This window comes from Eleutherodactylus coqui, chromosome 7, assembly GCF_035609145.1.
Source record: "Eleutherodactylus coqui strain aEleCoq1 chromosome 7, aEleCoq1.hap1, whole genome shotgun sequence".
NCBI lineage: Eukaryota > Metazoa > Chordata > Amphibia > Anura > Eleutherodactylidae > Eleutherodactylus > Eleutherodactylus coqui.
The window spans coordinates 85,886,149-85,899,358 of NC_089843.1; the positions used below are offsets into that span (position 1 = coordinate 85,886,149).

At 45.3% G+C, this 13,210-nt stretch overlaps 1 protein-coding gene across 2 annotated transcripts in view; it reads left to right on the top strand.

Moving 5' to 3' along the window:
- Positions 1 to 13,210, top strand: part of TBC1D14 (TBC1 domain family member 14) — a 93,605-nt gene that overhangs the window by 19,400 nt on the left and 60,995 nt on the right. Inside the window, exon 1 of one of the 2 annotated variants that reach the window (XM_066573318.1) lies at positions 5,721 to 5,937. The exons of the other annotated variant lie outside the window; for it this stretch is intronic. Coding sequence (XP_066429415.1) covers positions 5,879 to 5,937 — 59 coding nt within the window. The 5' untranslated portion in view covers positions 5,721 to 5,878. Of the gene's footprint in view, positions 1 to 5,720; positions 5,938 to 13,210 lie in introns of those variants that run through there. 2 annotated transcript variants of the gene reach the window in all.

The following is a 13,210-nucleotide window of genomic DNA, read 5'->3' on the forward strand; positions in this document are numbered from 1 at the left end:
CAAATGGGGGCTTTCAGTGGTGAGGTGGCACCGTGCTTCCCCAAAGAGCCGGAGTCAACCAGGAGAAATTCCCTTGGTTATGACGTTTATGTCCCAGCTGATCGCCTGATCCACAGAGACCTTCTCCCATGCCAATTGGCAGAGGAAAATTCCTGCCATCAGCCGAAGAGGTAGGTGCCACAATGACTGGTACTGAGGGCATTGTGGCTGAGATGGGCACTATGCTACATACCCATCTTAGTATGGATGTACACAGTTGGCACATCTCTGGAATAAACATGTTAGAGGCCCTGCTCTCCATATACAGTGTTTGCTCATTTGAAGGTCCCGCTTTGCAACTCTAGGGCTTCATACACTCTTCGTAGTGGCCCTTGGAGGACCTGCTAGGTCTATGCCAGTGATGGCTCATACTTCACTGAGCATTGTATGTTGCCTCTTTTTACTGCATGGCTTCCTCCCCGGGTCACTTCTCTATCACTGATGTCCCTATCTAGCCTCCTGTAGGCTGCAGTGGTCATGTAGGGGTAAATGAGCCATGTGACCGCTGGTGTCAGTGTAAACTGCAGACCATGTTTGCACTGAATGATCTCTTATTTTTGAACAATTTTTAAAAATTATTTGAATGAAATTCATTCCACATAGAAGGACCCTTATTCTCAGGGAATGAGGACATTTTACATGTGATGCCATTCCAGGCCGCTGCAGTGTACACTTTGTGTTTCCTACGCAAAGCCTCTCTGGCAATCGGATGATTGGCATAGATTTCGGGTGGTGGACCCCACTGATCTGCTGGTAACGACCCGTCCTGAGAATAGGTGATCAGGCGTTTAAAGCTGGAAAACTGCTTTTTAATGTCTTTAGACACACACATCCATTGGCTTCCAGACAATGCAACTGTTATGGGGCCAGTGGAAAAAGGAGGCCCAACAATTTTTGGGAATTGTCTTTAAAGGGATGTAACAGAATATACTTGTCACTTGTCCATGGGATAAGTGATGAGCTTGATTAGTAGGGGCTTCACCGCTGCGACTCACTCGGGTCCCGTATCCCTCCTGACTGTGGGCTTACTGCAGCCTTGCAATGAGAAGATTGAATACAGCAGTGGCTGAGCATGCCCATTGCTGCTGCCACCTTTATCTCAGTGGGGCTGACGGAAATGGCAGAGTACAAGGCCTTGGCTAACTCTGCACTTCCATTGAAAATAAATGGTGTGGCACCACACATGTGAAACTGCTGTCCAATTCAGTCTCCTCCTAACTGGGGGGTGCAGTTTGCTTGCATCAAGGAGAAGGGACGCAGGCCCTCCATTCTCAGGCTCGGTGAGACCCCCTGCTGATCAGACTTTTATCCCCTGTCCTATGGATGGATAAGTGGTGGTTTTTTTTGTTTGTTTTTTTTTCCCCCTTCCATGAACCTTAAAGGGGTTGTAGTAGAACACAAACACCAGATCCTTCTGTACTGGATGCCAAAAATCTAGCACTTTAAAAGACCCATGTTGGTCTTTGTTATGGTGAATGAGCCCTTACGTCTAGTAGTGTAATCAGTAATTTTGCAGTAGTAGAACTACATTAGTACTAAAGGTTCTACCTTGGGGGAAAAAAAGTGGATTTAATTCTGGGTGGTTTAGTTTTTCTGGGCTGTGATCTGATTTAGAAAAGTCATACCCTTCCTTGGCCACAAGAGTGCGCTAGTGCAGCTGATTTCTTCATAACCAGCAGTGTGAGAAGCTGAGATTTCTCACAAATACACATTCATTAAAAGCCTATTTCGGCGCAGTCTTGTCTAGTTATGTGGCCCTGTATTTCATTACTTAGTCTTAACTTTTATCCTGGAGTTTATATATTGAGATGTACGAATTATAGCACTTCTGACTTTGTGGTTACTCGTCAGATTGGAAATGCTAATAAGTGTCACTGTCTATATATTCGGCTTTAGTGCTCATTGATACGGAGTGTTCTGGCTTGAGTAGTTACAGTATGGCCACACATGGTATTCCATACTGTACCGCCTTATGCCACATATGGAAGTTCATTTGAATGGGGGGCTCTGTTAGATGTCCTATTACTAAGATTCTCCCCTAGAATGGGAAATATTTGTTCTATGTTGGTGTATGGCGCCGTGGAGGCCTGTTTTTATGAAACGTGGGCTGTTTTTTAGAACGTGGCAGATGGGTGCAGTCACATCAAGTCCATAATGGGTCAGTGGACGTGACAAGTCTATGTAACATCCCATCACACGTTCTCGGACTGCAGTATGCTGCTGTCAGCAGCAGATTTGTTCTTTTCTGCAGCCTCAGCCGTTAATTGCCGGTACAGTAGAGGGCAAGCTCTGTTGGGTTTAATGTAATGTCTGTTGGGAAGTGCATAGTATACGTATATTCTCAAAGATCCATTTTAATAAAACCTAGTAGTGTGTGTGTGTGTGTGTGTGTGTGTGTGTGTGTGTATACACACACACACACCCCTACCTACCTCTCTGGAAATAGAGTATACTCTATAAGATGAAAATCAAGAGTTTGACAAAGTCAAAGAATTTGTAAACTTACTCCATATTAAATTGTAAGTGAAAGCAGTATAAAGTGTTCAAAAGTAAAGAGTAGGCATTCTATCGGTGTGTCATATGGCTTCAGGTGACGTTAGATGACCTGCCAGTCACAGCGAGCACTGACCGACTAGGAGGATGTCTGAGGCCAGTTATTAATCAGGGCAGATTATGGCCAGTATGCGATGCACAGTTGTTACTACGATGGTTGGTTGCTGTACATTCTTTGGTAATACTTGGCCTTGCTCACACCGGAGGATATGCTGCTGGCGAGGGAGCACCTTGGCCTCATGTCCACTAACTAAATGGAATTGCGGATTCCGCAGTGGATTTTGCCCATAGGGAATCATTGCCATCCACGGTCTATTAAATTGATTTTTTTGCACCCGCAGATGACATTTTAAAAGAATTGCGTTTTTCATGCGTGGGAGAAAAAACGCGGCATGCTCCATTCTGCCGCGGATTCCGTGCGGATCGTCAATATTGCTATCACATTGATAGTAATGTGTGCGGATATCTGCATGCAAAAAAATATAATTTAAAGCAAATCTGTGCGCAATCCGCAGCGGAAATCCGCGGCAGATTCTGTGCGGATTGTATTTTTCAAGTAGACATGAGGCCAATGCTCGGCTAACAAATGGGGTGTATAGTCACACAAGCAGGTTGGGGAAACTAACATTCAAGCAAACCGTTAATGCTATTCCCTGAACGGAAGTGTAATTATAGACCGCGGTGTCTGCAAACAAACATATTGCATTTCTTTGATTCCTAGTAGCTTGGCAAACATTACTTGCATACAACCGTGGGGAGGATAAAATGGGGACCTGCCAGAAAGTGGTGATGCAGCCGCCTCCCGGGTGTGTATTCTGGAAGAAGCTCTTCCGGTGGGGGAGAAGCTGGCGTACGTTCATGTGTGACCCTGCATTGGTATCCCTTGTCCCCACCTGCTTTAGTACTAGGCTTTCCTGAACCTGGGGCAAAGATTTGGGGTTTGCTTACATACAGCAGTCTGTATGTACTGACATAGCCATATGGGCAGAGTTGTTGCTGTTTGTTTTTTTTTTGTGCTCCCCTTGATGCCCAAAACCCCACTCCCTTGCCCTACTAATATAAATTCTGTGAGAAACTCGTCTTCTCTTAATTACCCACATTTTATTATATCCTTAAAGTGTGAGCTTATTGACCATTTCATTTTACAGCACTTTTTGCCTAAATCCATAAGGAAGCTGTGAATGACTGCGCTGCTGCGCTTTATAGCTGCCCCGACAGGTAATGGAGCAGATTGCTGTGAATGTTCCTCTGCTAACATCGCCGACTTACTATTTTATTTTCCTTTTATTGCTGCAATCGACTTCCTATCAGTTTTGTGTCTTTTGGAGCCCGTGCACGTCCTTATGCCCAATGGGGCCCGTGCACGTCCTTATGCCCAATGGGGCCACAATACAGTCCAGTATTTGATGCTGATTAATTTCATAATCTAATTGCAGAGTGCAAAGATGGGTGATTAAACCACGGTCATCAAGGTCTGGTCCGGCTCTAAGGGTCCAGTCCCTCGTGGTGCTGGCCATGCAGCTTGGTTGTAGCAGCGGTGAGGCAAAGAGCCCAGCTGTGAAGCACGGCTGGCTAATGTACTGTTAATTACTATATGGGACCGTACCCCAATACAAAACCCATTAGCCTGATATATCGGCACATGAACCGTCCTGTAGAGGTTGTTTTAGTCATTGAGGTTCCAGTGCTGCCCTCCCTCATAGCGGCGTCCACCTGCCGCGCTGCGCAATCCCAGTGAAGTGAATAGGGTTACCTTCCTGTTACTGCACAGCTGAATAGCCAGGACACCACTGTGCCTGGAAACCATAGAAGGGGAGGCATCACTAAATCAGCTCTCTGACCCCCTTCATTCTCCGGATGGGTGGGGGTCCCAGGTGTCTGACCTCCTCCACTCATAAAGTCATGGTACATCCTTGTAATAGCCCATCCGTCCATAAACTGGGAATAATTCTATAATATAATCCACCTTGAGGTACCGTGTAACAGATCAAGGAGTGAATTTCTGTGCACCTTTTCTGCACAGAGCTCTGAGAAACTGCTTCAATGTAGATCTTGAGACCGCTCTCTTTTTTTTTTTGCAATCTGTATTAGTTGCTCACATTTACTAACTGGATTATCACACTTTTTGGTGCGCCAAAAACTTGCAAACCTGACATGACCAATTTCTGCAAAACAGATCTGTTCTCGTCCATATTTCTTTTTCACGGCTTGATTCCAATAATAACTTTATAATTATAACCGAATTAGGAGAATTTGGAGAAATGCTTTACAGCAGCCTCATGGGCCATCCACTCAATGGACAGCAGGGGACCCAGTGACTTGTATGAGAGACTGTTCTCTGCATGCTCTGGGACTGTTACAGAGGGGTATATGGCAGCAGCCTATACCTCTTGTGAATGGTGGGTCCTGTATTCTCTACATGTAGGTGTTACCTCTCAGTGTAATCCTGCCTGTGATGTCAATGAGATAGGGTATTCTATACTTTGCGGGTTGGTATAGTGGTGCCCATTCCCATCCCTGAGCTCTCGGTCACACGGGCGTAGGTGCATTTCAGTAATCCAAACACATTCTTCTGGTGCGTCTTTGTGTCTGAAATTTGCTGCATGTGCAGCAAATATGCAGGTTTTCGGCGTATGTTTTTTGTTTTTTTTTGCGCTCATGATGGCACATTGCATGAAAAACTTCACTTGTGAACGAACCAGTTTTGAAATCGCTGCGCTAATAAGTTTGTGTGAACGTGTCCTCACAAGACGTTTGTTAGTCGCTCACCTGCAGGTTTACTTACAAGATCCCTGTGATAGATATATTCATCACTGAGCGGTATTAAGTACCTGCTAGCCACTGGCATACCATCACAAGGGGTTAATATACAAGTTCTAGATTGCTCCATCCCATAGACTGGAGTAGTGTAACAGAAGTAGGGGGTATAGTCTGCGCTCTCTAATCGCCCAATGTCTTTTTTTGACTTGCATCGTCTATAAATACACTAATGATGTGCTGAGAATGTAAGTGCAGCAGCTGTAGCGCGAGGTGCTGTGGGTGTGTAGGTGGCCGCGGAGTGGGTGTGTAGGTGCCCGCCGTCCTCTGATGACTATTGTCAGCTATGTGCCCTTCCCTGTTGACACAGCAGCTGGGACTGCAGCACAGCTCTCTGCTCTCTCTCCCCGCCGGAGCCTCCTGGCAGCCGCTCACTAGACGGGACAACTTACTGCTAAATGGATTAGTATTTTGCTAAAACTTGGACATGTTGACCCATAAATAGTCACTTAATTCACTCAGGAACTCGATGACCCTTGGAGTTTGTTCCACCATGGCTGCACCTCCTTTACTTCTCCTGGTTGACAGGTGAGTAAAAAAAAAAGGAAGTAAAAAAGTAGATATATTGCATTAACTAGGATTTTACTTCTTTTTTTAAACTTGCAGACAACAAGTTATAAAAACTTCCTATTAGGACGCCTACTGATCTTCAGCTTTACTATAAAGCGTAACTTCAAAGTCACACGACTTCAGGTTGTGCTTTTTGTTTGTTGAGTTGTCTTTTTGCTTCCTTATAAGAAGGGAACGAGAAATAAAGTTGAGCATAATTGTGTATTATGGCTGCAGCGTACGTGCGCACAAGACGTGGCGAGTGGAGGCGATGGAAGTACGTTGTCATTGGGTCACTTGTGTATGTTCATTGCATAAAGAAGAAAGCTGTATGTTCTATATCACCACTATTGAGCCCTATTGTTTCTATTGGTGCATGTACAAAAACACCGTATGTATCCAATTACATTGCGTACATGCGGCGGTTTTACGCAACGTTGCTAAGAGAAAGTAGAAGGAAAGTAGTGTTTTTTGTGGTTTTTTTTTTTTGTTCTGTTTTTTTTACTTAAAGGGGTTGTCCCGCGCCGAAACGGGGTTTTTTTTTTTTTTTTTTCAGTAGGCCCCCCGTTTGGCGCGAGACAAACCCAATGTATGTGTTAAAAAAACCAAACCGTTTAGTACTTACCCGAATCCCCGCGCTGCGGCGACTTCTTCCTTACCTTACCAAGATGGCCGCCGGGATCTTCACCCACGATGCACCGCGGGTCTTCTCCCATGGTGCACCGTGGGCTCTGTGCGGTCCATTGCCGATTCCAGCCTCCTGATTGGCTGGAATCGGCACACGTGACGGGGCGGAGCTACGAGGACCAGCTCTCCGGCACGAGCGGCTCCATTCACCAGGGAGAAGACCGGACTGCGCAAGCGCGTCTAATCGGGCGATTAGACTCTGAAATTAGACTGCACCATGGTGACGAGGACGCTAGCAACGGAGCAGGTAAGTGAATAACTTCTGTATGGCTCATAATTAATGCACGATGTACATTACAAAGTGCATTAATATGGCCATACAGAAGTGTAGAACCCCACTTGGTTTCGCGGGACAACCCCTTTAAGACACCAGGATGCCTGTGTGTGTCGACATGTGAGAGATGCCCTGTTATGCCCAGGCACACACAATCACAAACCCCGGTGATGTGCAGCTCCATACGCTGGTAAAACACACTTCTTGCACAAGGTTTTACCATCCAGTCGTGTGAGCCTAATGAGGCAAGTATGGTTTCTATGCTGCACTCCGCCATAGCAAGGGATTACAGTATATACATTGTAGACTTAAAACGTAACCTTTTTAAAGGTGATCCCGCAGCAGAATCCGGCCCTGTGCCCGGCCTGTGATCCCGCGTACCTGTCAAGAATCTTCCTAATCTGTACAGCGGATGGTCTGGCTGGCGCACAAGTACAGATTTTGCCACACCATCACTAGGCGATGACACGGATCCCAGGAGCTTTCCGCAATGATTGCGGAAGGGCCACAAGTCGGATGGCGTTCATTGACATCAATGGAAGCCATCCGCACGGACTACGCCTAAAAATAGGGCATGCTGTGATTTTTCTTTTGTGAGTGGAATATTGCAATTGATTTCCCTGGGGTGTAGGAAGAATTGCTTTTCCATAGCATACTAGAGGCAGTATTTGCTGCTGAATCCGGAGGTGGGCGCCCGCTCTGGATTCCGCAATGCAAATCCGGCTGTGTGCAGGCAGCTTTATTTATGGGTGCAATATGTGCTGTTGCGGTGGTTTGCACAGATATCCATTAGGTCTTGGATTGTGTTACTGGTTTAGGCAGATACATTTATACTTGTATATGAAATCTATGTTTTAGGCCTCCTGCGCACGGCAAAATATGGCAGCGGAATCAGACCCGGTGCCCTCCAGAGACCCCATACTCTCCCCTCCGTGGTGGAGGGCGAATCGATACTTCCGCAAAGCTCACAGAACGGAGTGTCGCGGGACGGACTGCTCCCATTGACTGCAATGGAAGGAATCCGCGTGATTTTCCGCAATGAATAGGACATTCTGCAATTCTCTCCCGCGAGCGTAACATTGCGGTTGATTTTCTTCTCATGGGCAGTGGAGAATGTGACAATCGGTATGTTTGTAGTTGTCTATTGCCATGGGATTCGCGGGAGGTGTCTGACTGCGAATCGTGCAGCGATTACGCATCCATGGGCATCCAGCCTGTCTCATGTTATGTGTTGCTCTTCATATATTATATATAATATATATATATATACACACACTTGTCTGTACAGTTGATCCTATAGATTGGTCATGTTCACATTCATAAAGTCAGATATGAATATACTATTTTCTTAGGACAACAATATCTTGATATGCAGTTTTTGTTTTTTACACTTTTTTTTTTGTATAATTTTGTACTATGTCTTTAACTGATTTCTGTATGCTTTGCCTTTCTTTCTTTTTTTTATCAGTCTCATCTGAAACCTGGACATAATAATTTGCTAGATATTGCACAATGCTTTGTGGGGAAGTTCACTTCTATGACGGAAGTTTAGAGCTGTCAGCAGTAATCACTGACGAGGTTTACTCCCGGTCAGAGCAGTGAGAGGCCTTACTGATGACTGGGGGGCTGACTAGCAGAAGGTTTTATACAAGTCCACGGTGCGGTTATAAAGGGCATTGCTTTATATAGTTTGCCCTCAATTTATAGGACTTGGTAGATTTTAGTGTGTTAGCGGAATTATCTAGGGGACCATGCAGGTAAAGGGAGCATTAATACATTAGTTTGGATTTGTACTGAATTTAAAGGGCTTGCATGAGAAGGATAGAGATATCAGGTGATAACTCTGCAAAATTATATATATATTATAATTTATTTATTTTTTTAAAGAAAAACTGTGGTTAGAGATCCGTGCTGCTTGGAGGCGTTTGTTGACTATTGCAATTTCTCATGCATATGGCCGTATTACAGATCTGTAAGTCTGAGATGTACAGTGCTACATTATGGCACTCGGAGGCATATGGTAGGATCCCATAGACTATAATTTCTGATTACATTCAACGGGGGGTAGTGGTGGTGAGAGAATGTGGACTTAAAGATGAGCGAGCATACTCGCTAAGGGCAATTGCTTACTCGAGCATTACCCTTAGCGAGTATGCTCGCTCATCACGAATAGTGGTCAAATTCAGATGCCATATTATGGAGGCATTCTTCTCTAGTAATATTGCTTCTAGTCGAGAATGGTTGGTAAGACGATGCTGTGTACCCACAGGGTGCTTTGCATGAGACCCTTGTGTATATGCAGGTTTTGTCTTTTAACCTTTGCCCATGCTTGTAGGTTTTCCACCAATTACAGAGTTGGCCTAACAAGACCTGATTGGTTAGTATTTGCAACATTACCAATCAGATCCCTTACTTTATTTTACTAGCCTGAACTATTAAAAAAAATGAAATGGGATACATTGCTATGGGCACGTCCTCCTCCTTTTTGTTTTTGGTTTTTTTTTTTTTTGTTCTACTTGCTAATCATCCAGTGATAAATCATTAGTCAGTTTGCTTAAGGAAGCACTTCACGGCTCTCAAAGGGGCAAACTTCTTGCCTACACTGGAGGGATGACATGGCTCATTTGTTGTACAAGTGAGACTTTTACCCCATATACTTGTAATTATTAGTATTTCTGGTAGCGCAATGCTGCACACAGCTCTGCCACGCTGCACATCACAGACCTGCTCTGCTACATGCATGTCAGACACACACACACACAGCTCTGCTACGCTGCTTTCGCATATGGGCTGCAAGTGATTTAAGAACTTCATCAGCGCGCTGAGCGGGCATGTTCTCTCATAGCTTTAGCATATCTGCTGCACGAGATTTACGGACTTCAGCTGGTGGCTGAGATGACATCGCGGCTTGTCGCTGTCATGTAAGCTACATTAACCTCACGGCGGTGTTTAACCCTCTGTGGTGACATGTCTGCACAACAGCGACTGTTTGTTTCAACACTGGACAACGGTTGACGATTAGATGAAGACTGAACTGGGGTTGTCAGCATTAGCACTTGAGATGACATGATATCACGTTCACGAGATGTGAAGATAGCGGTGAAGGACTATGCTTCAATGTTGTTGGTCAATATGTACCGCCAGCTGTGTATGTGGACATTTTGTGAGGTGTCATTTATTGGGGTCTCCACACAGGTGTGCAGCTGTCTCACAACCAGCTACAAAGTGCCAGACTGAGTACTGCTGTTTCCATAGCAACTGAAGCCATGGGGGTTTGGAGCAGATGTAGAACACAGAGGATAAAGGACCTGTGATGTCGCCATCATTTGATCTGGGGGTGGAGCTAAGAGACGGCAACAGATTACATGATGGTGACCTCATCACAGGTGCTGTCAGGCTCTTCATGTTACTCGCACAGCACCCACGTACAAGTGGTTGTTAGCAGTTTGATTGTAGATGGACCCAGGTACAGATTTAATTTGATACAGTACATGCACAGAGATGCAAATTAAAATGGATAAGGGGCATCATAGCTAAACTGACCCTAGAGTTCTGTATCCCCTCCACACCCTTCTTAGGCTAGCCCTCCATTTCCAGCGGGGAGTCCTGCACAGGTTTCTGCTACCATAAAACCAAAGTGGCTAAGTAGCGTTGCTCTCCTTTTCTCTACGGGCCCCACAGCAGCCCTGTGGCTTGCCTTCTATGTTATGTACACCCAAGGAGAACTACCAAAAAGTACCGTATGTAAGGTGACTCCACCACAAAACCAATGCTACAATTTTACGGTCTTCTTTTAAAGTTGCCGCTAGCAGAGCTGATCTCCAACTCGGAAGCCTCTCCCACAAACGGTCTATTAACTATAAACTTTTAGTTTTTTTATTTAATATATTTTCATTGATGAATTGAAAGTTGTTTGTTTTCTCACCAAGCAACCATTATTAAATGGTAACTCGTGTGTACATGGGGATCTACTATGTCGTACTCTGTTTGGCGCATTGTGGTTGCAGCTGACCACGTGTGGCGGTATAATAGAGGGACGCCTACTGTTTCCATAAACACCGCTTGTTTGAGCTCTTAGCAAAGACTTGGTAATCTCCCAAGCTGAAGTTGGATAAGTGACCTTCATTGGTAATTAAACATGGTGTTTGCTTTTCTGCTCGTTTGGTGACTCAGGAAATACTTATGTGCTAAAATGCACAGCTTACCCTCAGGCTGGATTCACACGGGGCGTCATTGCCACGGAATTTCTGTGCAGACTTTCTACCAGAAAATTCCGCCTGCGACTTTTTATTCCGGGATAATCCAGCAAAGTAGACAATATTTGCAAAAATCTCATCCGGAAGCTGCGGCCAAGCCATGCTGAAATTGACATGCCATGTGGAATTCAAAGACGTGGTATGTCACTTCATTCCGTTTCCATGGCAGCCTCTATGCGGAGACATGGCCGCAGCGAAATGCAGGCAGCGAAGCCGCTTCAAAACCCGCGGCATGCATTTCTCCTGCGGAAATCCCGTGGGATTTCAGTCCCGTGTGAACCCAGCCTAATTAGGCTTAAATAACAGTCCATGAGAGCCCATATCTAAAACTGGTCTCCTACATAGGCGCAGGATGTGATGTGCTTTTTAGTGTAGATTCTGCATAGCGAATGCGGTTTTTAGTATTTTGAGGACATTCTGTGGATTTTCAATTCTGCCTCATGCATTGCAAAAGTTTGCAGCAAGTTTTCATTGTGCAACACAAATTGTGAAATCCATGGCAGCCCTCCTGCAAAGTTTTAGCATACACTCCTTTCCCCCCCTCCCCTCTCTTGCCCCTCCTATTACATCCGAACTAGCTCTAGCTAGGGTCGGGTCCTGACTAGAGATGAGCGAGCGTACTCGGAAAAGCACTACTCGCTCGAGTAATTTGCTTTATCCGAGTATCGCTGTGCTCGTCCCTGAAGATTCGGGTGCCGCTGCGGCTGACAGGTGAGTCGCAGCGGGGAGCAGGGGAGAGCGGGCGGGAGAGAGGGAGAGAAAGATCTTACCTCCGTTCCTCCCCGCTCTCCCCTGCAGCTCCCCGCTCCGTGCCGGCACCCGAATCTTCAGGGACGAGCACAGCGATACTCGGATAAAGCAAATTACTCGAGCGAGTAGTGCTTTTCCGAGTACGCTCGCTCATCTCTAGTCCTGACACAACAACTTTGTGCAAAATATGCTGTATGCCGATCTCGCCACCCATTGCCAGTATCATTCCGTAATACCAGATATACCCTGGATTTCTGTGCCCGTAAATCTGCCATATTTCTACTTCTCAACTTGCCCTTACTCATGACTACTCATGACTGCTATGAATGCATGCTCAGACTCTGACGTCCAGCCCCATTGAAAATAATGGGTGTTGCATTCCGAGGACCGTGAGAATGACATGCCGTAATTTTTATTTTCCTGTAAAACCTCTTGTATATGACTCTATTCAAAAGAATGGGGTTCATATTCGTGCGTCTTGCAACTCGCAAACCTAGTGTGATTTTTCCCCCCCCCCCCCCCCCCCCCCCCCTTCTTTCAAGCTGCCTCAAGAATGTCCTATCTGCTTATATTAGGAGTCTTGGAAAGAATAAACTGATCGCGACTACAGCTGCTGATGGGTTTTCATCAGCTTTTGTGCTCAACTTTCACTAAAAAGATGACCAAGAAATGGATGGGTAGAAATTTTTAGTTATTTTTCAAAGTAAAGCCCACTTTTCAAGAACATTTAAAAGTTACATTTACAAAGACACAAAGTTTTGTGTAAATACTTATCTTGTACTGATTTTGAGCGATTTGTTGATGCTGAACTAAAACCCTCATAAATGAAAAAGCAGCACAAAATAAATCCGTTTTCTGGGCAAAACCTATTAATGAACTCTCCTCAGGATAGGTAATCTCTCTGAATCCCCAGCGATGTGCCGATCAGGGCATCACAGGGGGCAGCACTGGAAGTGCTATAGCTGCCTTCACTCCCATTGACCTTTCTGCGTCCGACCACCTCTGTCTCTGAGGCCGCTGCACTGACAGCGGGGCAGGTGATCGGCGCATCACTGGGGATCCTGAGCGGTGGGGTCCCTGGCAATTAACTATTGATAAACTATCTTTAGGAAAGGTCAGCAGTAGTTTTTGCCTGGAAAACCTCTTCAACATTAAAGAAAAAGAAGAAAAATTAAAAAAAAAATAAAATCTAAAACCAAAATTTGAACTGTTTTAGTATAAAACCTCCACAGCGGTAATGGGCGCTCCTGTCCCGGGTTCATACCCCTGTGGATCAGGCAGTATA